The sequence below is a fragment of the Haplochromis burtoni genome, unplaced genomic scaffold, assembly GCF_018398535.1.
Source record: "Haplochromis burtoni strain Fernald_Lab_line unplaced genomic scaffold, NCSU_Asbu1 Contig_79, whole genome shotgun sequence".
Taxonomy (NCBI): domain Eukaryota; kingdom Metazoa; phylum Chordata; class Actinopteri; order Cichliformes; family Cichlidae; genus Haplochromis; species Haplochromis burtoni.
This window is the reverse complement of record NW_024582440.1, coordinates 2,064,855-2,089,317: the sequence shown is the minus strand read 5'-3', so window position 1 is coordinate 2,089,317 and position 24,463 is coordinate 2,064,855. Positions and strand designations below refer to the sequence as shown.

At 40.7% G+C, this 24,463-nt stretch overlaps 1 protein-coding gene across 7 annotated transcripts in view; it reads left to right on the top strand.

Annotated features, from left to right (window-relative positions):
* tfeb (transcription factor EB) overlaps window positions 1-22,174 on the top strand; it is a 28,511-nt gene extending 6,337 nt beyond the window's left edge. Inside the window, exons 1-12 of one of the 7 annotated variants that reach the window (XM_005924682.3) lie at window positions 78-3,258; window positions 5,343-5,407; window positions 8,991-9,095; window positions 10,155-10,331; window positions 11,738-11,836; window positions 11,954-12,142; window positions 12,840-12,929; window positions 16,143-16,260; window positions 16,404-16,460; window positions 16,949-17,024; window positions 17,133-17,280; window positions 17,378-22,174. In XM_005924682.3, coding sequence (XP_005924744.1) covers window positions 9,066-9,095; window positions 10,155-10,331; window positions 11,738-11,836; window positions 11,954-12,142; window positions 12,840-12,929; window positions 16,143-16,260; window positions 16,404-16,460; window positions 16,949-17,024; window positions 17,133-17,280; window positions 17,378-17,950 — 1,557 coding nt within the window. In that variant the 5' untranslated portion in view covers window positions 78-3,258; window positions 5,343-5,407; window positions 8,991-9,065 and the 3' untranslated portion in view covers window positions 17,951-22,174. Of the gene's footprint in view, window positions 1-77; window positions 5,408-8,990; window positions 9,096-9,121; window positions 10,332-11,737; window positions 11,837-11,953; window positions 12,143-12,839; window positions 12,930-16,142; window positions 16,261-16,403; window positions 16,461-16,948; window positions 17,025-17,132; window positions 17,281-17,377 lie in introns of those variants that run through there. The other 6 variants (XM_005924683.2, XM_005924685.3, XM_042222083.1 and 3 more) reach the window with 6 other exon arrangements.
* Window positions 22,175-24,463: the final 2,289 nt, after the last annotated feature.

The window sequence follows — 24,463 nt, the reverse complement described above, 5'->3', positions numbered from 1 at the left end:
TTAAGTTTGTGTGTGATAGCCAAAGTCAAATTAAGTTCACTCGTTCACTCACTCACTCACTCACTCACTCACTCACTCACGTGTGTGTGTGTGTGTGTGCCTTATCTCTCATCTCATCTCTAGATTGCCTTCCATTCCATTTTCCCCGCATATGGTGATGTTCACCCATGCAAAAAGAAATGTAGTGTAGCTGGTTGCTGGTTGGTTAGTTACTGTACTACCCACTCTTAAATTCACAAACAGAGACCACTACTTTTGTTTTGTCTATATTATTAGTGTATATTTTAAATTCTCCAACAAGAAATGGGATTGATTTAAAATAAACAGCTATTTGCTTCATACACGGTGACTGGAATATCATGACGTCGTTGCCTGTAAACTGTAAAAGTGTATATTTCTTCAAATTAGAGTTGTAATATCCCACATAATTTATAGCATGTGACAAGTATCATTAAACCACAACAACACTCCTATTAGTCATACACACAGCATGGGGTCACCTCGGGCCAAATGATGTTATGTGCATAGTCGGGAAGTGCTGTGGGTTCTGTTTTTTCTTTTGTTTTCTTTTTCAAAGAGTTTCAGTTATTTAGTGTTTTTAACGTAAAGCAACTCTTACATAAGTGAATATTGGTTTCGTCAGTTGCTGTGGTCTGCAAAATCTTGCAAACATCACTTTGGTTACCAAAAATATCATGTGTCATGCTGGTATAGTGGTGTGGCGCCACCTTCTCCCTTCCAAAAGAGATTTTAATCACAGCAGACTTCCTGGTTAAATAAAGCCTAAATGGATTAAAAAAAAAAAAAAAAACCCAAAAGAATGCATTTTAAAGTTCTAAAATAGTTATATTTTATTATTTCTTGATACATCATACACAAAAGCACACACAGGTGAAGTTACAGGCTACATCCAGCTTCTCTGACTTTCCTGGCATATTTACGGCCCTGTTTTATCCTACATCAATAGCACACAGTATAGGTATAAGTGAGCATAGCCAGGTCAGACTTGATTCAAACATATCAAAACACGTGTTTTAGACTTTCAGCAGAGACGGAGTACTGGTCTTTATAGAGTAGACGGTATCTGGCCCCAACTGTAGTGACTGAGGCACTAAAAAATGGGAAACTTGCGTATCGACAATGGAGAGGGCCTTGATTGGCGTATGTATGTTTGCGTCAATGTATGTGAATCCTTGAAAGGCCGTTGTAAAAGGGTACAAGGCTGTCATGGACAGAGATTTTTCCCCCCCTACTCCTACTGAAATTAGTTACCATTGGTAGCCTACACAGGAACGCAGTTTCTCTGGCCAATAAGCTGAGGACCCTCATGGGTCCTGCCCCTGGACGAAAATAACCCAGTAAATACACTGTGGGCACTATGAGAACTGGAGCTGGCCTACTGTTTAAAGCTTTGTGTACAAACAAGGGATTCTTGTCAGCTGGGTGCTGCTGAACCATGCTGGCCTGTGTCCTCCTCTGTTGTGTTAGGAACAACTAGCATAGTGGCCTGTTTTTCCTTATTGAGGCATACAGGGTGTGGAGAGGTTGGAAGTGTTTGCATGGAGGGATGTAAATAACTGGGTTAGATACAGTGTTATTAATTGCAATAGTCCTTAACATAAGAGATTTTCAGATGAGTACTGCCTCTTTACAATAGTTTTATGGGAACATCTATGTGAATATCAATGGGGAATATCTTTAAAAACATGATACTGTTAGCCAGATCTGTACACGATACTGTTGTTTAGTATGCTATGCCATGAATTTATTCTAATATCAGTTCAGGCGATGATGCTTGAACTCATCACTCAGAGTCTGTTAAAAATCCTATCCATAAGTCTTGATGCATGCTCAAGCATCCATGTAGGGAAATCCCAGAAAGTTGATTCTGTTCATCTGGATGTAGCATTTTCAATAAGAGGAACGTTTCGTCACTCATTCACAGGACTTCTTCAGTCAGCTGACTGCAAGAAACTGATAGCACGGCCCATTGGTAATCAGTGATGCTAGTTTTGGTCATTATGCAAATGTACTGTTTTTAAGATTGGTGATACCTGCAGTCAGCTGACTGAAGAAGTCCCTCGGATGAGTGACAAAACGTTTCTCCCACTAAAAAAGCTACGTCCAAATAAACAGAATAAACTTTCTGGCATATCCATAAGTATTCTGTTTCCTTATTTTTTTGTCTGTCTGGTTGTTGATGGATACAACGTACTTGTGTATATGCATTTTATTGAACGTGAGATTTTGATGTTCTTTACTGTCTTATAGAGAGCCGCCTTCAGGAGCCATTCATCCGTAATATCTCATTAGTGACAGAAATACATGGATATTTCATATAGGTTTAAGTTTGCAATACTCTGCTGCGCTACTTCACACAACGTAAACCCTCATTGGAGGCAGTTTTTTGCTGGTCAGATCTTATGCCTGTAAAGCTACCACTAGTGTTTCAGATGTTTATTTGGATCACATTTTAGCTATGTGTGATGTATCCTGTGTGGGTTTTTTTTTTCTAAACATAAATTAAATCATACCTGAATAATGCAGAGATCACAGCTTTAGAAATCCATGGCTGTGTTTCATTTATTAGAAAAAGTCAGAAAGCTGTGGAAACAACACAGAAAAAATGCAGATCATCAATGTTAATGTTTTCGTGTGCTTTTTTTGTTTGTGTGTTGTGGTTTTAGTGTGTGGGTGTTCAATTAAAGAAGTAAATGTGCTGATTCATTGCCCCATAGGTCATAAAAACACAGTGACCTGGTAGATAAAATAAGGAATTGCATTCAAATTGCGCACGCATATGTGTAGGTGTTGCTGTATGCAAATATTGTGCACTGAATTAAGAAGAGAGGCTGGACTGAGGAGGAGCTGCCCAATGGAGACAGAGAGAGAGAGAGAGAATGAAGAAACTAAAAGAGTTAGCTAGACACAGGGATCTCCTTGTTGTTGGCCCAGACGATTGCATTCAGGGTAATTTAGGGGAAGAGGAGGGAAACAGCAGGAGGAGGAGGACGTCTAGGAAGCTGAGCTGGTGGTTAGAAAGGGGGCAGAAGGTGACTAATAGTGACTGACACTGTACTTTAAGCAGTTCTGTTGAGGAAGGGGTGGCATCACAATCAGTGGAGCAGCACATGTAAGCTCTGGTTGGCTGAGCAAGCAAACGGCTCATGGTCTCTGTCAGTGTGTTTACTAACACGTGGAGGAGCTCATTTCACCTGGATACACTATGCTGTCTTTGGAGTAGTTGGAGAGTTTCTGGTAAGAACCTGAAGTTTAACTATACTGAACTATATCCATTGTTGTGTGTGTTTCGTGGTGCCTGGCTGTTGACAGCTGTCACCCTGAGTTCTGTTCGTGCTTACTATGAAACATATCTGAACATATTATGTGCAAAGTATTTTAGTAAGAGGCAGAGGAACAGAAACACTTACAGCAACAGAAACCACTCTATTATGACCCAATTTTAACGTACTGTCTGTGACTTTAAAAAAGAAAAACTAAAGAAAAACTAAAAATATGATTGAGCAGCTTTGAAGCGTTGTTCTGTAGCATTGTGATCGATTATGGCAGAGGGCAGTTAATCTTAGCTGAACTGCAAGCATAAAAAGAAAAAATGATCAGTGGAGGCCAGACTTTCAGAAGGTTTTCTGTGATGGGTTATCCTCTAGTTTATAAGTTAGACTGCACTACACCTGCTCTTAGAGATGCTGGATAAAAGTATTATAATTTGCCCTATAGTGCCCTACTGTCTGTGTTTCACTTACATAATCTCTATATGGCTTGTGTATAATTCAGGTCTCGTGTCTGTTTAACCAGTTTGGTTAGATGAAATAGCTTAACTGATTTTAGATTAGACAGCGTTTGTTTTATTGTAGGTTTTTTCTTCCCTTCCTTCTAGGAGTTCAAGTGCTGTATGAGAGTGGCTGTGAGTGTCAAACAATTGCAAAGTTTTTGGTGTAAACTGTTCCTTACTCCTAATTTAAAAAAAAGTCATGGCTTGAAAAGTTTTCGTTTTTTCCATGGCTTGCCTGGCAAGGAAGTTGCTTCACCGCCAACAGAACTAGGAGTTGTGAAAACTCATGGAAGGAAAGGGGAAGTAATGCGTTGTGGTTTTTATTGATGATGCTGGCTCATTGTCCTTCCTATATCTCTGTGTTGTACAATAGATACTGCGGAGAGCCTGCTGTTGTTCTTTCCGTGCTTTTTTTCACAGTACTCTCTGCTCTGTGATCACTGCAGCTGAGATTCGCTGTGCTCAGGGTCTCTCTTGAGCGACTATAAATAGGCTGTTGAATGTGACAGGCATTGTGATTCAGGCACAGTGTTGATGAGTTATGGTGATTCATTTAGATGACCTTCTGAAAGTTAGCCACTGAGTAGAATCACTCAACCTTAGCACTTCATCTTGGTGAGGAGATGGTAATAAATTACACAGATGTTTCTATCCACGTTACATTTACAGTCTTAAGAATACTGACTATGTTTGAGTGGTTATTTTGCATCATATATGCTCTTTGTGTGTGTGTACCATGTTTAGATATCTTTGTGATGACCAAAAATTGGAACGCTACTATACTTGTGGGGACCACCAGTCCCTTATGGCAACAAAATGCCCGTCCCCACGAGTTTGAAGACGTTTTTGAGACTCAGAATGTGGTTTTGGTGTCAGGGTTACTATTAGGTTTAGGCTAAGGGTTCAGGGATTCATTTTTGATGGTTAGCGTTAGGGTAAGCGGCTAGGGAAAGCAGTATGTCACTTAGATTTCCTCACTAAGATATTAAAAGTGTGCGTTGTGTATATGTGTGTATATTAGATCCCTTTTAACTCTAAACATGATATTGTGCAATGTTTTGATATTTCCCTGGGTGTGCATCCCTTTTCATAAAAACCTTTACATCCTTGACGCTCTTACTTTAATGATTAAGGTGTTAAAATGACTGGAAACCAGGTATAGGAAATGCAGTGCCTGAAGAATGAGCCGAGGGGAAAAAACAACAACTTTCAAATCAGTTATTGAGAATATCTTCCTGTCGCATGTGTTTATACTTAAGCCTCACCATGGTCTGTTGCTTCACTTGCTTCCGCTATGGAAATTCTGCTTTAAGTGTGTGTTGCACACCTGCAGCTCCCCCTTCTTAAATACTTCACTGCTTCCTCAGCTGCTTTTTCACAACTGCCAAATTTATATGCTTTATTTATAGCTGTTCATTTTATCTGTCAGTTCTCTGTTCAGTTTTACATTTTATAACCAATCATTTCTTCTTTTTCTTTTTGATTGTTGTTGTCTCTTTGTTCTTTCATCCCTTCATCCCATTGGCCATCGACTTTCTCCATCATCCAGACATGTAGTCAGCAGCATAAGCAGAGCACACACTACTTTGTGAACTCTTATTTACTCTCAAACAGGTAATTGTATTTTGTGTGTGTGTCTGTCTGCGTGCTGTTAAGATATCTTTTCATATTCTACCGTCAAAATCATCATGCCAAGTGTTTGTAGCACTGTGCTTCATTCAGAATTAGAAATAAAATCAGTGTGCCTATATAACCCCTGTATACTCTAACCATATATATTTATGTCACAGATATGTTGTGGTAACAGATGAAAATGATCTGCCTGTTTGCCAGTGTGTATTCAAAACAGAGGTCTGTTTACATGTTTTCAAGGGGTCTGCATGAAAACTGGCAAACACTGTAGAGCACTAATACACATGCAGGCTTACTCTTCATGTGCATGCCCTCCTCTCACCTGTACCCGCACTTACAGACAAACACATGCACAAATGCATGAGGCTACGCACACAAACACAAACACATGAACAAAACAACAAAAAAACACATCGTAGTTCAGGGGAACATGGTGTTCCTGAAAAGGAGAACAGAGAGCAGGGGTTATTTTAGCCATTAGCACAGGAAGACAGATAACTTAATGAGAAAGCCAGCGTTTGTGTTTTGACTTGAAATTATATTCTTTGGTTTTCCAAGTTTGGTTTGTGAAAACTTTAATGTCTTGTCATGAGGAAGGTTAAGCAGCTTTTGCACTACATTGTTGACGTGTTGGTGTTCAGAGCAGGGCTAGCCATGTTGCACTTCTTGTCTCTATGCTCACTAACTGTGCAGAACTGATTTGCACAGGTCCTACACTTGCTTTAAATAAAGTTTTACATGCTGTTATGTATATGCAGGTTTGACAACATACATGTGCACCATGCATGCATAGAGGTAGGTGTGTGTGTATGTACACACCCCACATATAACTGCTGGTTGCCAAAAAGGCCCTTCTTGGCTTTGCACAGCCACTTCTAAAAATAAACACTCCACAAATTAACACGCTGTCTCCGAGCACAGGTGCTATAGCCCCACACTGCCCCCACATTAGTGTGTACTTCTGTGTGTACCTGCTATGCTTCTGCCTGGAAGAAAAGCTGTCATCACTCTCTAAGTTGAATATATTACACACGTCTTGGATTTCTTGGTTAGCTGTCATTACCTAGCCATGTTGCCTCCTCACAGATGTATCTGATCAGCCTTTACTTTGACCTGATCTGAAAATGTTTTCATTCACACAAAGTACTGCAGTAACACATGCTTACGGTAGTTTAGACATGAAAGCTGGACTTTGGTTGAGATATATTTGTGTGACTAACGTGGCAGTGTTGGCCTCTGACCCGGGCTTCCTCCGCTCTGCATCCTACTACTGGCTGTCAGTGTTTGAAGTGAAGGGGTTGTGACATTACAGCGTCGGACACACAATAGCTGCTCTGTGCTTCTACTGCGTCACAAATGCCCCCAGTTGATGTCAGGCAATGGGAAGGCCCGTGTGGGGGATCACACTGCCTGGTAGCAGTGTGTCACCATATGATATCAGGAAGTGACATCCTATATGATGAAAATAAGTGTGCAACATTTACAGGACATGTAGGTCATGGATCATGGCTTTGCTACACTGGGTGGATGTATGATACATACTTTGCATGATGAAATGGAGGAAGTGAAATGTAAACATTGCAGCAAACGCATCTGCCACTGTCAGCAGCTTTACAAACAAGGTAGATTTGGAATCCTTTCACTTGTGCATCGGGGATTCAAATGTGTGTCTTTGGGCCATTATTTGTGCCACGTAGCCTGGTTTCTCTACAAAGTAGACCATTAGGTTAAAGTCAAATCTAATATGTTTTTATAAGTAAAGCTTGTGTCTGCAAAGAGCTTTTATGGTCAACGACAACATACCCCTGTGCAACTAGCCCTTGTTGTGCACAAGTACACACCTTGAAGACATTTACTACTGTCGCTGCAGGAAGGCTCCTTCTGTTGCAGCACTGCATCAACAGCTGTAAATCTTGGAGATTAAAGCAAGTTGGCCTTTAAGATCTGCCGGTTGGCCTGCCCTAAAGTCCAAGTTCTGGCACAAGTGTGTTTTGGAAACTGTATGTGTTTGAATGTGTATCTCTGCATGGGTGTGTGTTTTTCATGTGGGCCATCTAATGGGCACAAAGCAGGCAGTGTGTGCCCCCTCGGTTGCTGAAATGTACACTGTGGACAACAGGCGGCTTCAGTCCTTCTCAATAGGAGCTGCCCTTCTTATTGTACCTCGTGCACAATGAGCTTTTCTCTCTCTCTCGCTCTGTCTTTCTCTCTTTATGAGCATATACAGAGAATGGAGCAATCACATTCTGACTGATGCTGTGCTATTCCATCCCACATCACCGCAAGCACAAGATATTTGACTAGACACTGAGATGTAGCACTGATTTCATCACACCTTTATAAGGGCCAGAGAAGCTTAGTCACGCAGGGGCTAAACGCAAGTCACTGCAAAAGGGGAACTATCAGCCCAGGAACTCCCCAATCTATGTTAACTTTGTGTATGTGAGAGAAAAAAAGCAGATGTTGAAAGGGGTGACGGGTGTTCCCCTCATCTTTTTGCTCACATGATCACTTAAGAACAACAAGACCACATGACTTTGACATGACTGGAAATCATCCTCTATGTGGGGGAGAAAAAAAAAATATTTCCTGTCTTTTTTTTCATCATAACAAAACTAAAAGGGTCAAGTCAGGGTGACACCAGGAGTGTGCAAGTGATCCTTGTTTTTGCATTAGCTGCTAATGTTATGTGATTGATGCACATTAGGTGTGAAAGTCAAAAGGTCATTGTAGTTGAGGAATTTTGATTCAAAAGATACAGCATGAAAGGTGGATTTTTAAGTGACATTTCAATTTGGGAACAGTCATGAGATGTATGTTTTTGGGGGGTTGTTTATTTTTTATTTCTTTGAAAACGTTGCACAACAGGCAGACAATGAATGGATGGTTAGATGAATAGATTTGAGAGGCTTGGCTGATTCTGGTGATGTGTCAGATTGTTCACTGATCCAGCTTTGCTTACTTGAGGCCTGATCAGAGACTGAATCAGCGAATGCTGTGTCAACTTGCATTTTATGAGTATTCACCCTGCTTTTAACCTTGATTTAACTTAACTGAACAGAGGATTTAATCAACTTGGTTCTGGACTTCTTTTAAGTTTAAATAGCTGTTTGTCCAAACCTTTACTAACTATTGATAATCTTGTTATTGTCAAACAATTGCATACATATACTAGCATAAATAAGACAAACTAAGGTAAGACTTTTGTTTGTTATTTGCAACAAGAAATGAATGCTTAAACTAAAGTTGAGAATCTGCTTCACTGTTAAATAAACAAAGCCAAAAAAATTGTAACATCACAAAGCCACAGGTCTGTTCACACGAAAGTATTGCACACAACTCCTCTTGTCTCACACCTCCCTTCCTACCACTGATGTTGCCATTAAACATAAAATAATTAGTTTAATTAGGCTTTTCTTCAGAGGTTAGATGTGTTTCCATAGTCTAGTTCTTTGCAAATGATCTGTAATAGCGAGGTTACATTTTATGTTAATCAGATCATTTCTAGCTTCTTTCTATGTTTCTACAATTTTTTCATTTCCCCCCCTCGTTGTCTCTTTTACAGCTTCCACTACCTCTCGGGCTGGACTGTGGTGCATTAACGTCAGCTCGCCCTCCCCTGCCCCCCCGCCCCTCAGCCATGGCCTCACGCATTGGCTTGCGGATGCAGGTACAACATAACCTTCCACCGTTCAGTAAACAACATGCGGGAGTTTTGCTGGCTATTTATATCACTTTATATTTGTAATGTTGTGCAATGAATTTGAAACGTTTTTTTCCTTTTAAATGTCTCATAGCATTTTGATTGATAGATGGGCGTGTCTACCTATCTAGGTTTCATTAGGGCCTGATTTTCACTGCCATGTATAAGGTATAACACAGAGCCAAAAAAATAAAAGGAAAAAAACAAATTCTTGTTTTTTCTTTTAACTATGTCATCGTTTTTACATAGATGGATATAAATAGACGCTATTAATCCCACAGTGGTGTAAATGCCTTGTTGCAGCAGCACAAGGGTCAGAAAGAAAAACAATGAATTAGAGGTACATTAGAAAACAAGAGAAATAGAAAAAATAAAATAAGTAAAAATACATTTAAAAAATATGTGAAAAAGCTACTAAAAATGCAGAATCAATAAAATATTATACAAGAATTATTGGTACTATGTACAAGTGGTGCTATATACACTAAAATATACTAAAAGGCAGGTCAGAGCTGTTGTTGTTGCTTTTTAATGGACATTGAAGCTTTTAAAATAAAGTAAATTTTAAAATACACGGCTGATTATAAACTTTTACATACAAATCTTACAGTTTTCACAAGTCCTCACCGTGTCCCTTTCAGACACTTTGCACAGATGATGATTGGAAAATATTTATTTTATGTGCATATTTTAAAGTCTGATTGCTGACTACTATTTTTGGGAAAATTCCACCTGGAAAAATGCCCTCCCCTCAAATTCAATTATAGCTCGGAAAAACTTTATGAAGTGAATCAGTAAAAAATAAAGATGCCCTTGAACTAAAGGCAAAAAAAAGAAAATCAAATTTGTTGTAACTATTGAAGCATGACATATGCTCCATTTGTTTCTATCATAGGCGATTCTGGTCAGCAACCTTCCAAAAATGTTGCCGGTTTCATTTTAATAACAGATGCAAGCTGGTGTTGGTTACACTGTCTTTCTGGGTGGAGGATAAACGCTAATGTGTGTGTGCATGTTTGTTTCCAGCTGATGCGAGACCAGCTGCAGCAGGAGGAGCAGCGTGAGCGGCAGCAGCTACAGCAGCAGCAGAATGCAGCCCTGCAGTACATGCAGAACCACATGGCTGGACCACCTGCACCCACCCCAGCCATTAGCACTCCACAACATTACCAAAGCATGCAGGTCCCCATGGAGGTTCTGAAGGTCAGATATTCTTAAGATGCAAATGGCTTATTGTGATAGATATGTTAAGCTGGATTTACTCCCCACACAGCTTCTTTTTGACAGGACCGCTGCACATTATGCTCAAACAGAGTGTAGTAAAATGTCTGCGGCTCCCAGTCCACATGCAAACATGCCAAGAGAAAGCACTAAACGGATTTATGGGACTGTAAAATAAAGAAAACATGTTGGTCGAGTGTTTGAAAAATATGCCTCTATTTATCTAATTACATGTTATAGCAATAAAGCAATGGCAGGAGCACGCAGCTGGAGGTGGTCAGGTCTTCACTGAGCATTGTGGCCTCCCAAACAAGCAGCACTGACACACAGGCAAAAGTCAGGTTTAAAAAGGAAAAAAAAACTAAAAGAGAACAATGCAGAGGCGCGCCAAGCAGGTAGGAAGACACAAAGGGGAGATAAGAGTGGTTTGACACGTTGTGCAATAGGGCAGACAGGAGCGATAGATAGAGTCAGTCAGGGAGAGATAAAGCCGAAGTGACATTTTGCCCGATTCCGGAGATGCTTGTTGTGTGCGTTGTTATCTTACATAATGTGTGTTTGCGAGTTTATGGGTTTGTGGAATACTCCATTATATGACATTGTGCATTTTGCAGTGAGAATTCATACATTGTGTAACTCGTATTGAATGCTCCAACTTGCTGCATTGACAGTTTACTCCGTGCACATGCGCGCATATGTGGGAGAGGGGAATGGTGTTTATGAAATCACCACAGAGTTTAAAGTTGTCATTGTTCTTTCTGTAGATAAGGTAAGCTTCTCTATTGCTCCCTCTGAACCATACATGTAAATGCATACATGTAAAGAACTGTTGCTGGACCAGGTATTTACAAGGTAAACACAGTACAAATATCTATTGACTGAAAAGTTCACAGTTCATTTAATATAACCCTACCATGGTTATATAAAAGAGAGCTGAGGGGGGGCTGAGGAGTCAAGTCTTTCTTTGTAGTAATGGCGAGCAAGCTTGCTCTCTCCTTTATTCTTTGATCTGAAGGAATGAGGCCAGTCCAATGCTCTGTGTGGCCACATCAGAGGATTCAGTGAGGCTTTACTCCTGTAGGCTTTACCACTGACTTAAACATACTATGTCCTAGTGCCATAACTGAGATAATGAGGTCTGAATCGCATATTCTGTGTTATCTTTTTAAATATTATTGGAAGGTAAGCTTATATTGTACATTAAATGTATGTTTTTATAATATCCCTGTGTGGTAACCGAAATAAGCGAACTTGCTGTTAGTTTTGCTTTTTGTTGCCACATATGTTGTGACAAAATAGAAAGAAGTACCCAAAAATGATACTTTGAGTTTCCAGCTGAATTAATAATAGAAAAAGAGCTGATTGCATTTTGTTTGTCCCTACTATAGGTACAGACTCACCTTGAAAATCCTACAGACTACCACATTCGTCAGTCTCGAAGACAGCAAGTGAAAGAATACCTGTCAACCACCTACGCTACCAAACAGGTATACGTTTGTCATTTTCTTCAGTCCGTCCATGTAGTATTGAAATACATCTGCCTATAGTATGTCAGATCTCTGTTCACTAATGCTTTAACACTCTCTTTCTCTGTGTGTTCCTAGGCGGTCAATGCAGTAGCGGGGCTAATACCACCCTCGCCTCCCACAAACATGGGACCTGCAGGGGGTTCAGCATCTGCACCCCCACCTCTCCAGTCCCCACACATGCGCACCGAGCAGCTTATGTCTGGCAACAGTGCCCCCAACAGCCCGATGGCCATGCTCAACATTGGTTCCAGCCACGAGAAAGAGGTAGATGTGTGGGCCGACAGTAGCATAAGCATAAACCCATAAACATTCATTCCTGGGCAGGTCATAAAGTACCATTTACAGGATCCAGACTGAACAAATATCCCTAAAATATGACTTAATTACACTCATATATAAAATTATGAGGGTTGACTATTACCCCCAAAGTAACATCATCTCCACATTTTATGAAAGCACCATAATGATTTAATTGGTCTTTTGAAGGGTTAGAGGAGCATTTTGTCACTGTGCTGATGTTAATGTGTTGTGCACACAGTAGGGACATGGATGAATGTGTTGACTAACTGGCAATAACTGAGAATGGTAATCAGTGGGATTTAAATGCTCCATAATGGCCTTGCACCAGTAATTACAGCTTAAAAAGTGACAGGGAAGCAGCAGAATGGATGGCCCTTTGAACCTGTAAGACTTTGACCTGCTGTGTGCTTTTAGCATAACCACCTCTCTTCTGTCTCTCTCTAATCCTTTTAGATAGATAAGTAGTGTAACATGCATGTCCGGGGAGGTTACAATCAAGTTTCTGAGGCTTTAATCAATTTAGGAGGAGGGACAGCATTTTGTTTTTAGTTTAGTGTTTTCTAAGCATTCAAATGGTGGTTTTGGTTTGCTTCCCTCTCTTAACATTAGATAAAAACAGGTCACAAAAACATAATTAACACTTCTTTTTTTTTTCCCCCAGATGGATGAGGTCATTGATAACATCATCAGTATGCAGTCCAATGATGAGTATTTTCAAAGTTTCACTGATGCTGTCCAAATGTCAAACACAGTAAGTAGGAACAATACATATAACTAAGCTACATTGCATCCAAACGTATGATTTTATTTACACATTGTGTAAGCGCACGCAGTTTGTTTTAAGGGACTCTTTGCATATTTAAATGGGTCATTGACTATAAAGGCCACAAAACCTTTACGGGCAAATTTGTCTCTGCTGATTTTATGCTGTGACACTACAGTGGTATTGTGGTAACAAAAACAAACAAGTGACGTATCTATGAAATGGTGCAGCAAAAGAGGTTTGGCCGCTCTGCAACAGTCAGAATTACTTTTAAAATAGATTTTTGCACTGAAAACATTACTGCGTCGTGTTATTCTGAAAATTGAAACCAAGCGTTACATAGATTTGTTCTCTGTATTACCACATGATTCTATAGCTTGAATGCACCACCTTAAAATAAAATAGGGAATTCCCAAGTGTTTTAATTAAGTATGATGTTCTCTGAAACCTGCGACCACTTCAATTCCGGCTCTGTCTGTACTACACGAGTCACAGAGCTGGATATGCCAGGTCATCAGTACTCAGACTTTTAAGTGCTTCCTATAATCATTGTTCTTGTGTGTGAAAATGGCTCTCTTTATGGCAGTTGTTAATGTTCTTAGTTATTCTTAATGTTATCGGGTATTGCTTTGTGGTCACTTTAACATTAGTGTTTCTAAGTAGAGTTTTCTCTAGATTTGATTCTGTATATTCTCATACACTAACAATGTTTAATTGACTTAGTCGCAAAACATTCTGGCCCTGAATGATGTTGGGCATAATTAGAAACTGTAGGGCGGACATACCAGTTGGAAGACTGTACAGCACTTTGTGTTTGAGGGAGCAAACTCAGAAAATTAACAATTAAACTGGCAGCAGTTAGAGTTCAACTTGTTTACAAGACATTTGGAACGGGGGGGAGAAGGGCGGGAGGAATAGAAAGGAGGAGGGAAAGGGGGGCGAGGGCAATTTGTGTAAGGGGAAAACAGGCTGAAAGTCCAGTTAGGGGAAAGTTCACTCCTGTTTGGTTGGGAGCAGAGGTAGAAGAGAGAAAGGAGCGGAGCTGCCGTGGTCATTCTGGCAGCACAGGAGCGGCAGTGCCATTCAGAGCTGCATGTGCTGCTTGTGCCTTTAGAGGGAAGAAGGGAGCGCCTTGGCACTGTAGGAGAAGGAGTTAGAGGATGAAGGAGATGAGTAAGACGTATGCAATTGTGGAAGTTATTGAAGGAGAACAGATTCAACTGGTAAGACAATGAAGCACTCTTGTTTATAATTCTTTGAGTTTTGGTTGGGAGTTGTTGGATTCCTTTCTTTGTCTGAATGAGTTATTTGAACCACAGTGACTCTTAAGTCCCAGCCTTGAGTGCCTGATTATCAAAAAGAGGAATAGCAGGGGTGGTGGCGTGGTTTTGTGTGTGTGTGTGTGTGTGTGTGCGTGCGTGCGTGTTTGTTAGCATGTGATGGCTGTTTTCTGCTGGACATGAATCAAAACTGTTGCACATTTAAGCTAATTTAAGATTACTCCTGCAGGGTGCACTCAAACATAAAGGTTGGCGGGACTTAGCTTCTGCATTCTCAGACATATTGTGTAGTTGTCCAACATTTTCCCTGCTCCTGCAGCAGGTAGACAGGGAAACCTACAAAGTCTCCTGTTGCTTTATCTGATACTCATGTCAAACACTGATACAAGCAGCCAAGACTGTCTTTTTCCTTCTCTTCTGTGAAACAGTTAAGCTTTTAGTAATTAATTCTGTACACATACATCTGACCATCTGCGTGCAGTGTCTGAGTTAACTGTGAGAATCCTGCATGATGTGTTTAATTGCTTAAGTCACTATTACACTGATAAGGTGAACCGTGCTGATCAGGTTTAGATTGATTAAGTGAGAAGCCAGCACAATAAACTACCACAGGCAGAAACTCAGTGAAAATCAAAATGTTAAAAAAATAAAAATAAAAAAATCCAGCTTTACGCCCAGCTGTCAGAACAGTGTGCGTGGAAGTCACCTGCTAATCCTGGTGGGGATTAAAGCAGCAAACTCCATGGAATTCTTGGAATCTCAAAGTTTAGCAAAAGTCTGGAACACCCCTGAATGCCAGGCTCAAGTGAACAGTTTGACTTGTGCGTTGCTCCACTGAGCCATACTGAGTTCAAGTAGAATTTAGTCTTCAAATTGAATTAAATGGGCCTTTACTGGAGTGGAGAATGAAGGTGGTGTTTCCAGTCAGAATGTGGTCGCTGCAGAGGGACGAGGCAGGGAATTTGGGCTTATTGGAGTTGTGTGTTTTTGATTCAATAACTCAATCTGCCCAGATTTGTAATCGTGACAAGGTTTCAAATGGGCTTCTGTCTTCTTCTTAATATGATGTAGAAATTTTTTAAAAAATGTTACCTCTAGAAAACAGTTAATGCTTGAGATCCTACAAATTAAAAGTCTTTGGTATTTAACAGTGTGGGTAAACTTCAGTTCGGTCGATAATGTTATCATTTAAGTTAAAGTTTTACATTTCATATATTCTTTAGATCTTTTGTAAGAATTGTAACAAAAAAATCTAACTTAAATACATAGGTTTGCGTTTATATTAGTGAGTGAATATGTTTGATCTCACAGCTCAAACAGTAGCCAGCAGATTAAGCTATCTCATCCTTTGAGTTCTTTATCTTTCAGGCCTCATTAGCAGCGTCATATTTGCCCTTGCTTCAGGGAGTACGACACGGTTGCTTACAAGGCATAAAAAGTTCATCACGCTAACTAGATTGTACAATTAAAAGGAAATCACGTCTTTTTAGAAGTCCATAGCAAACCAAATCACCATTGTTATACAATGTCTAAAGTGCAATAGTGTGGAGACCACTGCATGAGTGTGAGTTCAGGAGCTGGTGAAAGCAGAGGAGAGAAATGAGCCATAAAGACAGATAAGATAGATGAGGTGATAGTCAATCATTTCTGTACTTGGCAGGCTGTTCTCAGGTGTGATATTACTGCATTATCTGCTGCTATCTGCTCTTTACATCACAATAAACATGAACACTAACTTTATAAAGGTACTTACTGAGATGTTAGAAAGTCAGGTTTACTTAGTTTTCATTTTGATTAGTTTTTTTTTAATTCGGAAAATTGAAACCTTTGCTCATCTCCTATTTTTACTTTGCAAAGTATTTGTAAGATACTATGCATTTTCTAAATGCATGTGTGTGTGTGTCGTGTGTTTCCTTTGCAGCTCCCTCTTTCTAGCAGTCACCTAGATGTGTATGCAGGTCCTGGCATGAAGGGTCCAGCCATTGCTATGACCAGCAACTCCTGTCCTGCCAATCTGACCATCAAGCGAGAACTCTCAGGTGCGAAAGATGTTACAAAGTGATGCAGATTCTGTTGATCAGTGGAAACGTAGCGTGCGTTTATTGGCACTCTTGATAAGCTGTCTTTTTTGAGACGTGGCGCTTTCTCAGCCATTAGTTAATCACTTTTTGTTATTGCAAAGACGCAGAAGCCCGTGCGCTGGCCAAGGAGAGACAGAAAAAAGACAACCACAATCTGAGTAAGTCTTTCCCTCAGAATGCTATTTCCCTAAATCCTTTTTCCCTTTTTATTTTCTCACACTGATAATGTGCAGGCCTTCTGAAGAATTTGCACGTACCACATACATGCACACAAAGCATAATCTTTCCGATGCAGAAACAGTGTTATACGGCCCATGTGCTGATTTAGCTGACATAGTCCAACTACTGGGTGGATGGTTAACCTGGTAATTTCTGCTGTCCTTGCACTTAGGTGTAATTGCCTGTGACTGCGTGTGTGTGTGTGTGTGTGTGTGTGTGTGTGTGTGTGCTTAAATGTTTGCTTCTCTTTACACTTTTTGTATATTTCCAGTATCTGATCTATGCTATACATACTTAAAGAGTAGCATCTGTACAATTTCCCGTTCCTTATTTTAATGCCTTTGATTCACCTGCACAGTGATATTATCTTCAGTGTGTTTTTTCCTTTGTGCTAATTTCCATTGGTCTTATCATTCTTCTGCAATAGTTGAAAGGAGGAGGAGATTCAACATTAATGATCGCATTAAAGAGCTGGGCACCATGATCCCCAAAACCAATGACCTGTGAGTTTCTCTTAGTGCACCATGTTTTTAAAGTAAATACAGATGTTGAGTAGTTACTGACATGAACTTGCATGTGAAAATTGCCTGTCTGCTCCCCTGTTTGCTTAGTGATGTGCGCTGGAACAAAGGCACTATATTGCGGGCATCTGTAGAGTACATCAAACGTATGCAAAAGGATGCACAGAGGACAAGAGAAGTAGAGAACAACTTCAAAAGGATGGAGATGGCCAACAAGCAGCTGTTGCTGCGCATCCAGGTAACACATTTGTACAGCACATGTCCAGAACCATAGAAAATGAATAATAATATTAATAGTAATAAAATTGCTGTTGTTCTTTCCCAACTGTCTAAAGGAGTTGGAGATGCAGGCTCGTCTGCATGGCCTGCCCAGCAACTCTCCCTCTGGCCTGAACACGGGTGACATTATGGGTTCTTATATAAAACAAGAGACCAGCCTAGAGGAGAACCATTCTCACCCCCAGGCACAAGCACACCACCAGCCCCAGCATCTACCCCATAACCAGGCTCATCCCCAGGCCCAGCAGCACCAGTTCCTCTCCCACACACACTTCCACCCTCAGGGCCAGGCCCAGCCCGAACCCAGGCAGCTGCCACCACTCCCACAGCATCTCCAGCCTCAGCCTCCCATTCAGTACCCAGCTGTGGGCAGCTCCCAGCACTTTGACTTTGCCCAGTCGCTGGACTTGTGCGATGGGATATCAGGGTTTTCAGATGGCATGTCTGGGCTGGGTGACCTGGGTGGACTTGACGTCCAGGCGAGGAGAGGCGACCTAGGTTTCCTTATGATGGACGAGCCTTTGTCCCCTATGGGTGGAGACCCGCTGCTCTCAGCGATGTCCCCTGAAGCGTCTGTCGACTCCAGCCGCAGATCTAGCTTCAGCATAGAGGATGGAGACATAATGTAGACAAGCATGCATTCGCTCAGTCAAACACACGAGGTTTCGCATAGATTGTAGTAAACATAAATATCACGTTTGCAAAACACAAAATGCGTACATTACATACACAGAAATGAATCAGCCCCCAGACATGACACCATTTATATCACACAGTTTCAGGAAACACCAGTGACACTCCTTTGTGGTACATTTAACTTCCCCTCGGTGTCATTAGAGACAGTACACATTCATCACAAACATTCACGAGCGTATAAACAGACACGCACACATACACCTACACACATAAGTGCATGTGAGTTTAACTGAGCAGCTTAAAACTTTGCCCAACACACTGAGCATTTACAAGGTGTGAACCAGCACTGCCAGGTCAGGAGTTATATGGCACAATTGGCCTTGTTTCCATAAAGGTGGCCCTGAATCATAATTGCACAAGGGACAAAACACCCAGTTAATTAGACTGCCATTATCAGATACAAGAACAAACCAAGTGCATCATCACACACGAAGAGGACAAGTTATTTGCCCCTAACATCAGCTCCTTTTAGTAATCATAAACGATTGAATGAACAATAGAGAACAAAATGGAAATGGCTTTATGGCCCTGCATGCATAATTTATCTTGAGGGGATGCAGTGCAGTCACATTGTTCCCTTCCTCAGGCTGTTAGTTGGCCTCAGGTTTTAGCCGTTTGGTGTTGGACAAAACTTTGTGTTAGCCTGCTCAAGTGTCTATATGTATCCATATCTTGGGGAATATTGCCAAAAAAAACCCTGAAGTTTGCTGCAAAAGGTGGATAATTCAGCTTTTAGCAAAGGCCTTTATATTTACTTGTTGAGCTGAAATTGTCGTCTTCTGAAAGAAATGCATGCACAGGCAGTCACGTAGCATTGCCCACCTTTATTTTTTAGCACCTCCAGCACTGTTGCAATCTTTACTCAACACTGTAAAGTCTGTTGACTTTGGAGTGGGGGTAGAGAAAATGCACTGGATGGCCATCAAAAATCTGAGGGCCATCCATTTCTGTGAGGTGTCAAAACACTCAGGTACTGTAACAGAATACACAAGCAGGCTTTTAAATAGAAGTGGATGTTAACCTGAAATATGTCAGGGCTGTAACCCCTGTCTGTTTGTGCCTTTTTACTTTTGCTGCTCCTCTTCAAAGGCACGTGTTTATGGGTCGGAGGTCTTCAGCTTTGACTCTGTATCACATTCATCTATACCTGTAAATGCTTTAGAAGTTGCTTCTGCATCAGTGTGACCTTGTAAGCACAGGAGATACAGTGATTTCCTCCCACTAAGTGACCTTTTAAGGTTTATATATAGGGCGAGGTGAAAGAAAGAATTGACATGTTTAAATAGTTTAATAGTTTCAGACACAGGATATGCAAAATTGCTGGCTTCGTCTGTCTGTTGGTGTCGCCATTCCGGTCATTCAGGCATTGGTAATTTATTCATGTTCCACGCTGTTTCATCCAAGCGTCACCCAAAGCAAACCTGTGTATTCATTCAGACATGAAGCCAAAATGTTAAGGACCTGTCAAATTAATGGAACAGAGTGCATGTCTGAAGGAACTAGAAGTGTTAGTTCTGTCTGTCAGCAGCCGTAGGCTTGTCTTTATGACATTAGAACACACTTGCATGTATTTGTGGTCACACTCACTTCACAGACATGCACACTTTCACCACAAACGATCACTTAGGTATTACAGTACTCACAGGCAGGTGTGTCCATTTTTTTTGTTTCATTTTGTTTTTTTGGACACTGATGTGATTTTTATTATTTTTAGCTGTGTACCAAAACATATTCAAGTTACAGTTACAAGGGGTTAAGGTGCAGATTGTCAACTTTATTTTGAGGGGTTGAACAAAAATATTGCATTTACCTTCAAGAAATTACTGCCTTTTTTTATACACTGACCCCTATTTTCAGGGAGGCAAATTGATGTAACTGTAAATTCAGTTCTTTAATATCTTGTTGAGGTTCCTTTGCAGGCAATGACTGCCTTAAGTCTTGAACTCATGGACTAAAGCAGGGATTCTTCCTGTATTTTCTTTCAAAACTGTTCATCATCTGCTTTTTTTTGCCAAACTTCTCCGGTACATTCTTCTCTTCTTTTTTTTTTTTTATCAGAATGTACCGAGCTTCCACTGCCTCTCTCAAGGTTTGTTTTGTTTTTGTACCCTAAGGCCGATCCGTTTGACTTTTTGAGCAACAAATTCCAAATGCAAATGCCACAGTTGAAATCATCTCCAAGACTTTTTATCTGCTTATACAGTGAAGAAATGACTGTGTGAAATGGCTGTAATTCCTCACCGGCTGATGCAATATTTCTGTTTAGAGTCTGCACTGTAATAGCGTCTTTTCTTCGAATCATTTGTTGTGACTCGCAGAGGCAAGATTGTGAAAAATGTGCCACTGTCCACATATGCCTGGAGGTAACTGTAAATGAACACAAAGTGGAGTGAGGCTGTTTTTCAGAAGAGCCCACTGCTTCACTCTCTTGCCTCGAGATTCACATGAAGCTGCCAGCTGCAGAGGTAAAGCTCAGGTCTGCTGTTCAAACTGTCACCCAATGGTGATTCATTGCTCCAGCTGTTAAAGTGACGACTGGAGCAGGTTGTGCTCAACCTGTGTCGTATCTCTGCTGTGGTAGACCTGGAGCTTACCTTTGATTGATATAGTTTATGATCAGAACAGAAATCTATTTAGTGAACATACTTTCAAGGGGATTTGTTTTTGATTAAAAGAAGTGTCTGTTTTCTTTATTATTTAGTTTGTTTATTGTATTTCCCAAAGCACTGAAAGAAATGACATTATTGTTTTTACTTTGTACATGGAAGAAATATGGAATAAGATTTACTTCAGATGTTTTATGCCATTTAAATGTATTTTATTTGTATTTGATATTTTAGTTCTATTTCAATTTTATTCCGAAACAACCCTTTCTTCTCAGAGCCATATTCAGGAGGTGTACTGTACAGGCATTTAAACAATGTTTTAACTGGAGTTGGGGAACCATTTATAAACTTCAAGATTTCAGCTGATTTTAAAAGAGATTGTGTATATTTTTGATGTATGATTGGGATTTTATTTATCTCTCTTTTCACTTTGAAATTTGGATCCAGACATAGATGAAGAGTGATTTTTTTTTTTTTAATTTTTTTTTTTTTTATCATTGGACTGAAATTAAGTTGCTCATTTGATGAATGTAAAGGCTTACCAGTAGTTCTTGTCAGACTGAAGAACATTGTTTTTATAGTTTTTTGCCCTACCTGCCTCCTGATTTTCTGTCTTTGGTTTCCATGGAGACTGGAAGCTGATTGACTTCAGTTAAACTAGGCCAGGGATTTGTGACTCTCCTGACGTTGTACCACTTTTTGTCATCATCCGGGGACGAGCCTTTTCCCGTCAGCTACAGTTTGACTGTTGTTGTTCAGTCATCCAACTAGAGCTTCTCAGGCTCCCTTTATTTTTCCACTAGAGGGCGCTCTGCAGAACAAAGGGGGAAGGTGGTTGTGAATTTAATGACGTTATAAAAAATATTTTAGAACCCATACACTGGCTGAAAGTTTTATTTTCCTTTTGTTTTTTCTGACATGAGAAATGTGTGTGAGTGTTACTCACAAAAAAATATTTCTACGCAGCCCTTATTTTAGATAAAAATTAAAATACCCCTTCATTCCAAAACAGACACCACAGGTTTTGCCTTCACTGTGACGAATGAAAGTGTCTCTAAATTTGATGCTTGCGTGTGCCATTAGAAATATTCTATGTGCAACTTTTGAGTAAGGTGGAAACTTGAAGCATGCAATGCAAATCCACTGATAATGGACTTCAGCCTTTAGCAAAGTCAGTAGCATATAGTATTTAGCAGTTATTTTGAAATGAATATATGGCGTATTCACACATTGTGGATTTGTCAGTGGGCAAGAGGAGAGATTTTGTTTGTATACTCTGTCACTGGGTTATTTATTAAAAAATAATCATTCAAAGCAGTATTTTTATATCATCTTACAAAAAATATTTTAAATTGACATGGTAAATGGGGGAAGAAATATGTGTACACTTTGTATCCCTGCTGAATTTTGGCCAAAAAACAAAGACACAGCTGACTGAGAAAAAATGGATATTTGTTGGTACAGTGTCATTGAAGCATGGTTATGTAACCTACTGACCAATACCAATGTAAGACAATGACTACAAGTGAATTATAGTTTTATGTGCATAAATTCAACTGTCTGTGCCTCGTTTTTATTTGTGTGTGTGACTATCGGAGGCTGATTAGAGAAGCAAATTTCATCATGTGTCCACCAGGGAGCACCAGAGATCTACAGTACCACCCCCACCCCCCACCCCCAAAACCACAATCCAGGAGTCTCCTTCAACTCTGCTCTCCTGTAACACTGTCACAGCGGTCACAGAAAGGACTGGGCTACCGTGCAATTAACCTTTTTAAATGCTACTTGAATAACTAATCAAAAATGTTGCTTCTTCACAAATACCAAGCAGCATTATTTTTCTCTTGTCAAAAGAACAGCAGCAACTGTTAAGGATACTGATTGGATATTTTGGCCCCTTTAAAGGGAAATTCAAAATGTTTATTAAATGAAAGAACTGCATTGCAACTATCCCAGCAAACATCTTTAGTAAGAAAGTTTAAAGGGTCTGATAATTACATTCATTGTTGTCTCTTACCTGCCTCTTTAAAAAATAATTCTCCTTTTCTACTGCTCATTCCGTCATCTCCTGATGTATTAGTTCAGAGCTGCTTCAGGATGATCCATAAACCGTTTAACAGCCTTTTCTTAAGTTAATTCAGAGTAATCTTATCCCTAACCCACACACACACATATACACACACGCACGCACACACACCCGCTTTATGCTGCAGAGCATGTTAAAGTGTGGCGATAGTGTCTGCAGCCCATCCACAGGCCCATTCTCCTGGGTCTTTATGATGCTAATGTACTTCCCGGTCTAATAAATCCCTGTAGAGCTGCAAAGAGTAGATCTTATGGCTCACTCAGATCACCACCTTTTCGCCCGTCTCCCCCACAACACACATACACGCACTGCTATTACTGCTGCAGAAACGCCTGCCTTGCACTTCCACTGATACTTGGGTGGCTGTTTAGCGAGTGGGAGCGAGGGAAAGGGTCGAGACAAATCAAACACGAAGGTGCAATTTAAGAGATGCTGGCACGGAAATGCAGAGTCTGGCCCTGGCATAGTGTGCTCGTGGGTGGGCAAACGAAAGGAGGCACTTTGAGAAAATACTCATGACTTCTTTTACTGATGGATTGACCATCTTGAATGGGTTAAGGCATTGCACCTAAGGGATCACTTTATCCTCCTTGAAGAAGAAGAAAAAACAGCATGTTCAACAAGCAGGGGACAAAGAGCTCCACCCAGAGCTCAGGGTAGAAACCTCTGTTGGACTGGGACAGAATGAAGCATCATTCTCTCCTCCAAACAATCCTCTCATTTATTCTCCCTCGTCCTCACCCCAACTTCTGCCCCTACATGCAGCCCCCTCCCTCCATAGTCTTCTTCATCTTCTAGCTGCTGACTTGGTGTGTGTGTGTGTGTGTGTGTGTGTGTTAGTCCCACCTACATCCCTGGGGAGCAGTGTGTCACTCAGCTTGAAGCCCGCGGAAGAGGGGTGAAAGGGGGCTGATTGAGCTAATTTAGCCCCTGGATGAGAGAGCAGAAAAGGCCTCACCCTCTGCTAATAGACAGACATCAAAATGGAGATGAGGGGGAGGGGTGGTGGGAAAAGGGAGTGGGGGGAGAGTGGAGGGAGGGGGGACGATAAAACTGAGGCGACTTTTTGATGGATTTATCTCTTTTTGTCCGAGGTGATGTGGAGGGGGAAAAAAAAACTTTTATGAACACCGAGTGACATTGCGAAGTTGGTAAAGGTTTATGTGTGTTGCCTGGAATTAAAACCTGCTGATATTACTTATTGATCCATCCTCCTCCATTAAGATACCCTCAATCACAGCCTTCTTTATGATCTCTCCTGCCCGGGCCACTCACCGCACATTCTCCTTTTGACAGGCAGGCTGCAACTCACCCCAAAACTACTGGCTTTTACTGCTATGGATGGAAATTGGAGACACTTTTTATAGCCCTTGTAGGCATGAATAGTCCTGTAGGCTCTGATGGCCCACTATCAAAAAGCCTCTAATGAAGATGGCACAATGACACAACATTGATTCCCCCCCTTCCTTTAGATTCATAATTCATCAGCACCGAAGTTTGCCCTAAAGTTTTGGGGCATCTCTGAAGTGCTGATGTCCACGTATTTCTCCCCACCCACCTCTAAAAAAAGTTCTTCCCCTCTGTAAGGAAAGACCCAAGCTCCTTCAAACCATTAAACAGGCTAAAACCAACGCTCCTTCCTCGCACACTGTCTCTAACTAACTAGGTCTCAACACTATCGTCACGCACCTCCCTGTCCTTCTTCATTCCCTCTTCTCCTGCCCCTCTTTATTCTGCCGCTTCTTTGTCCATCT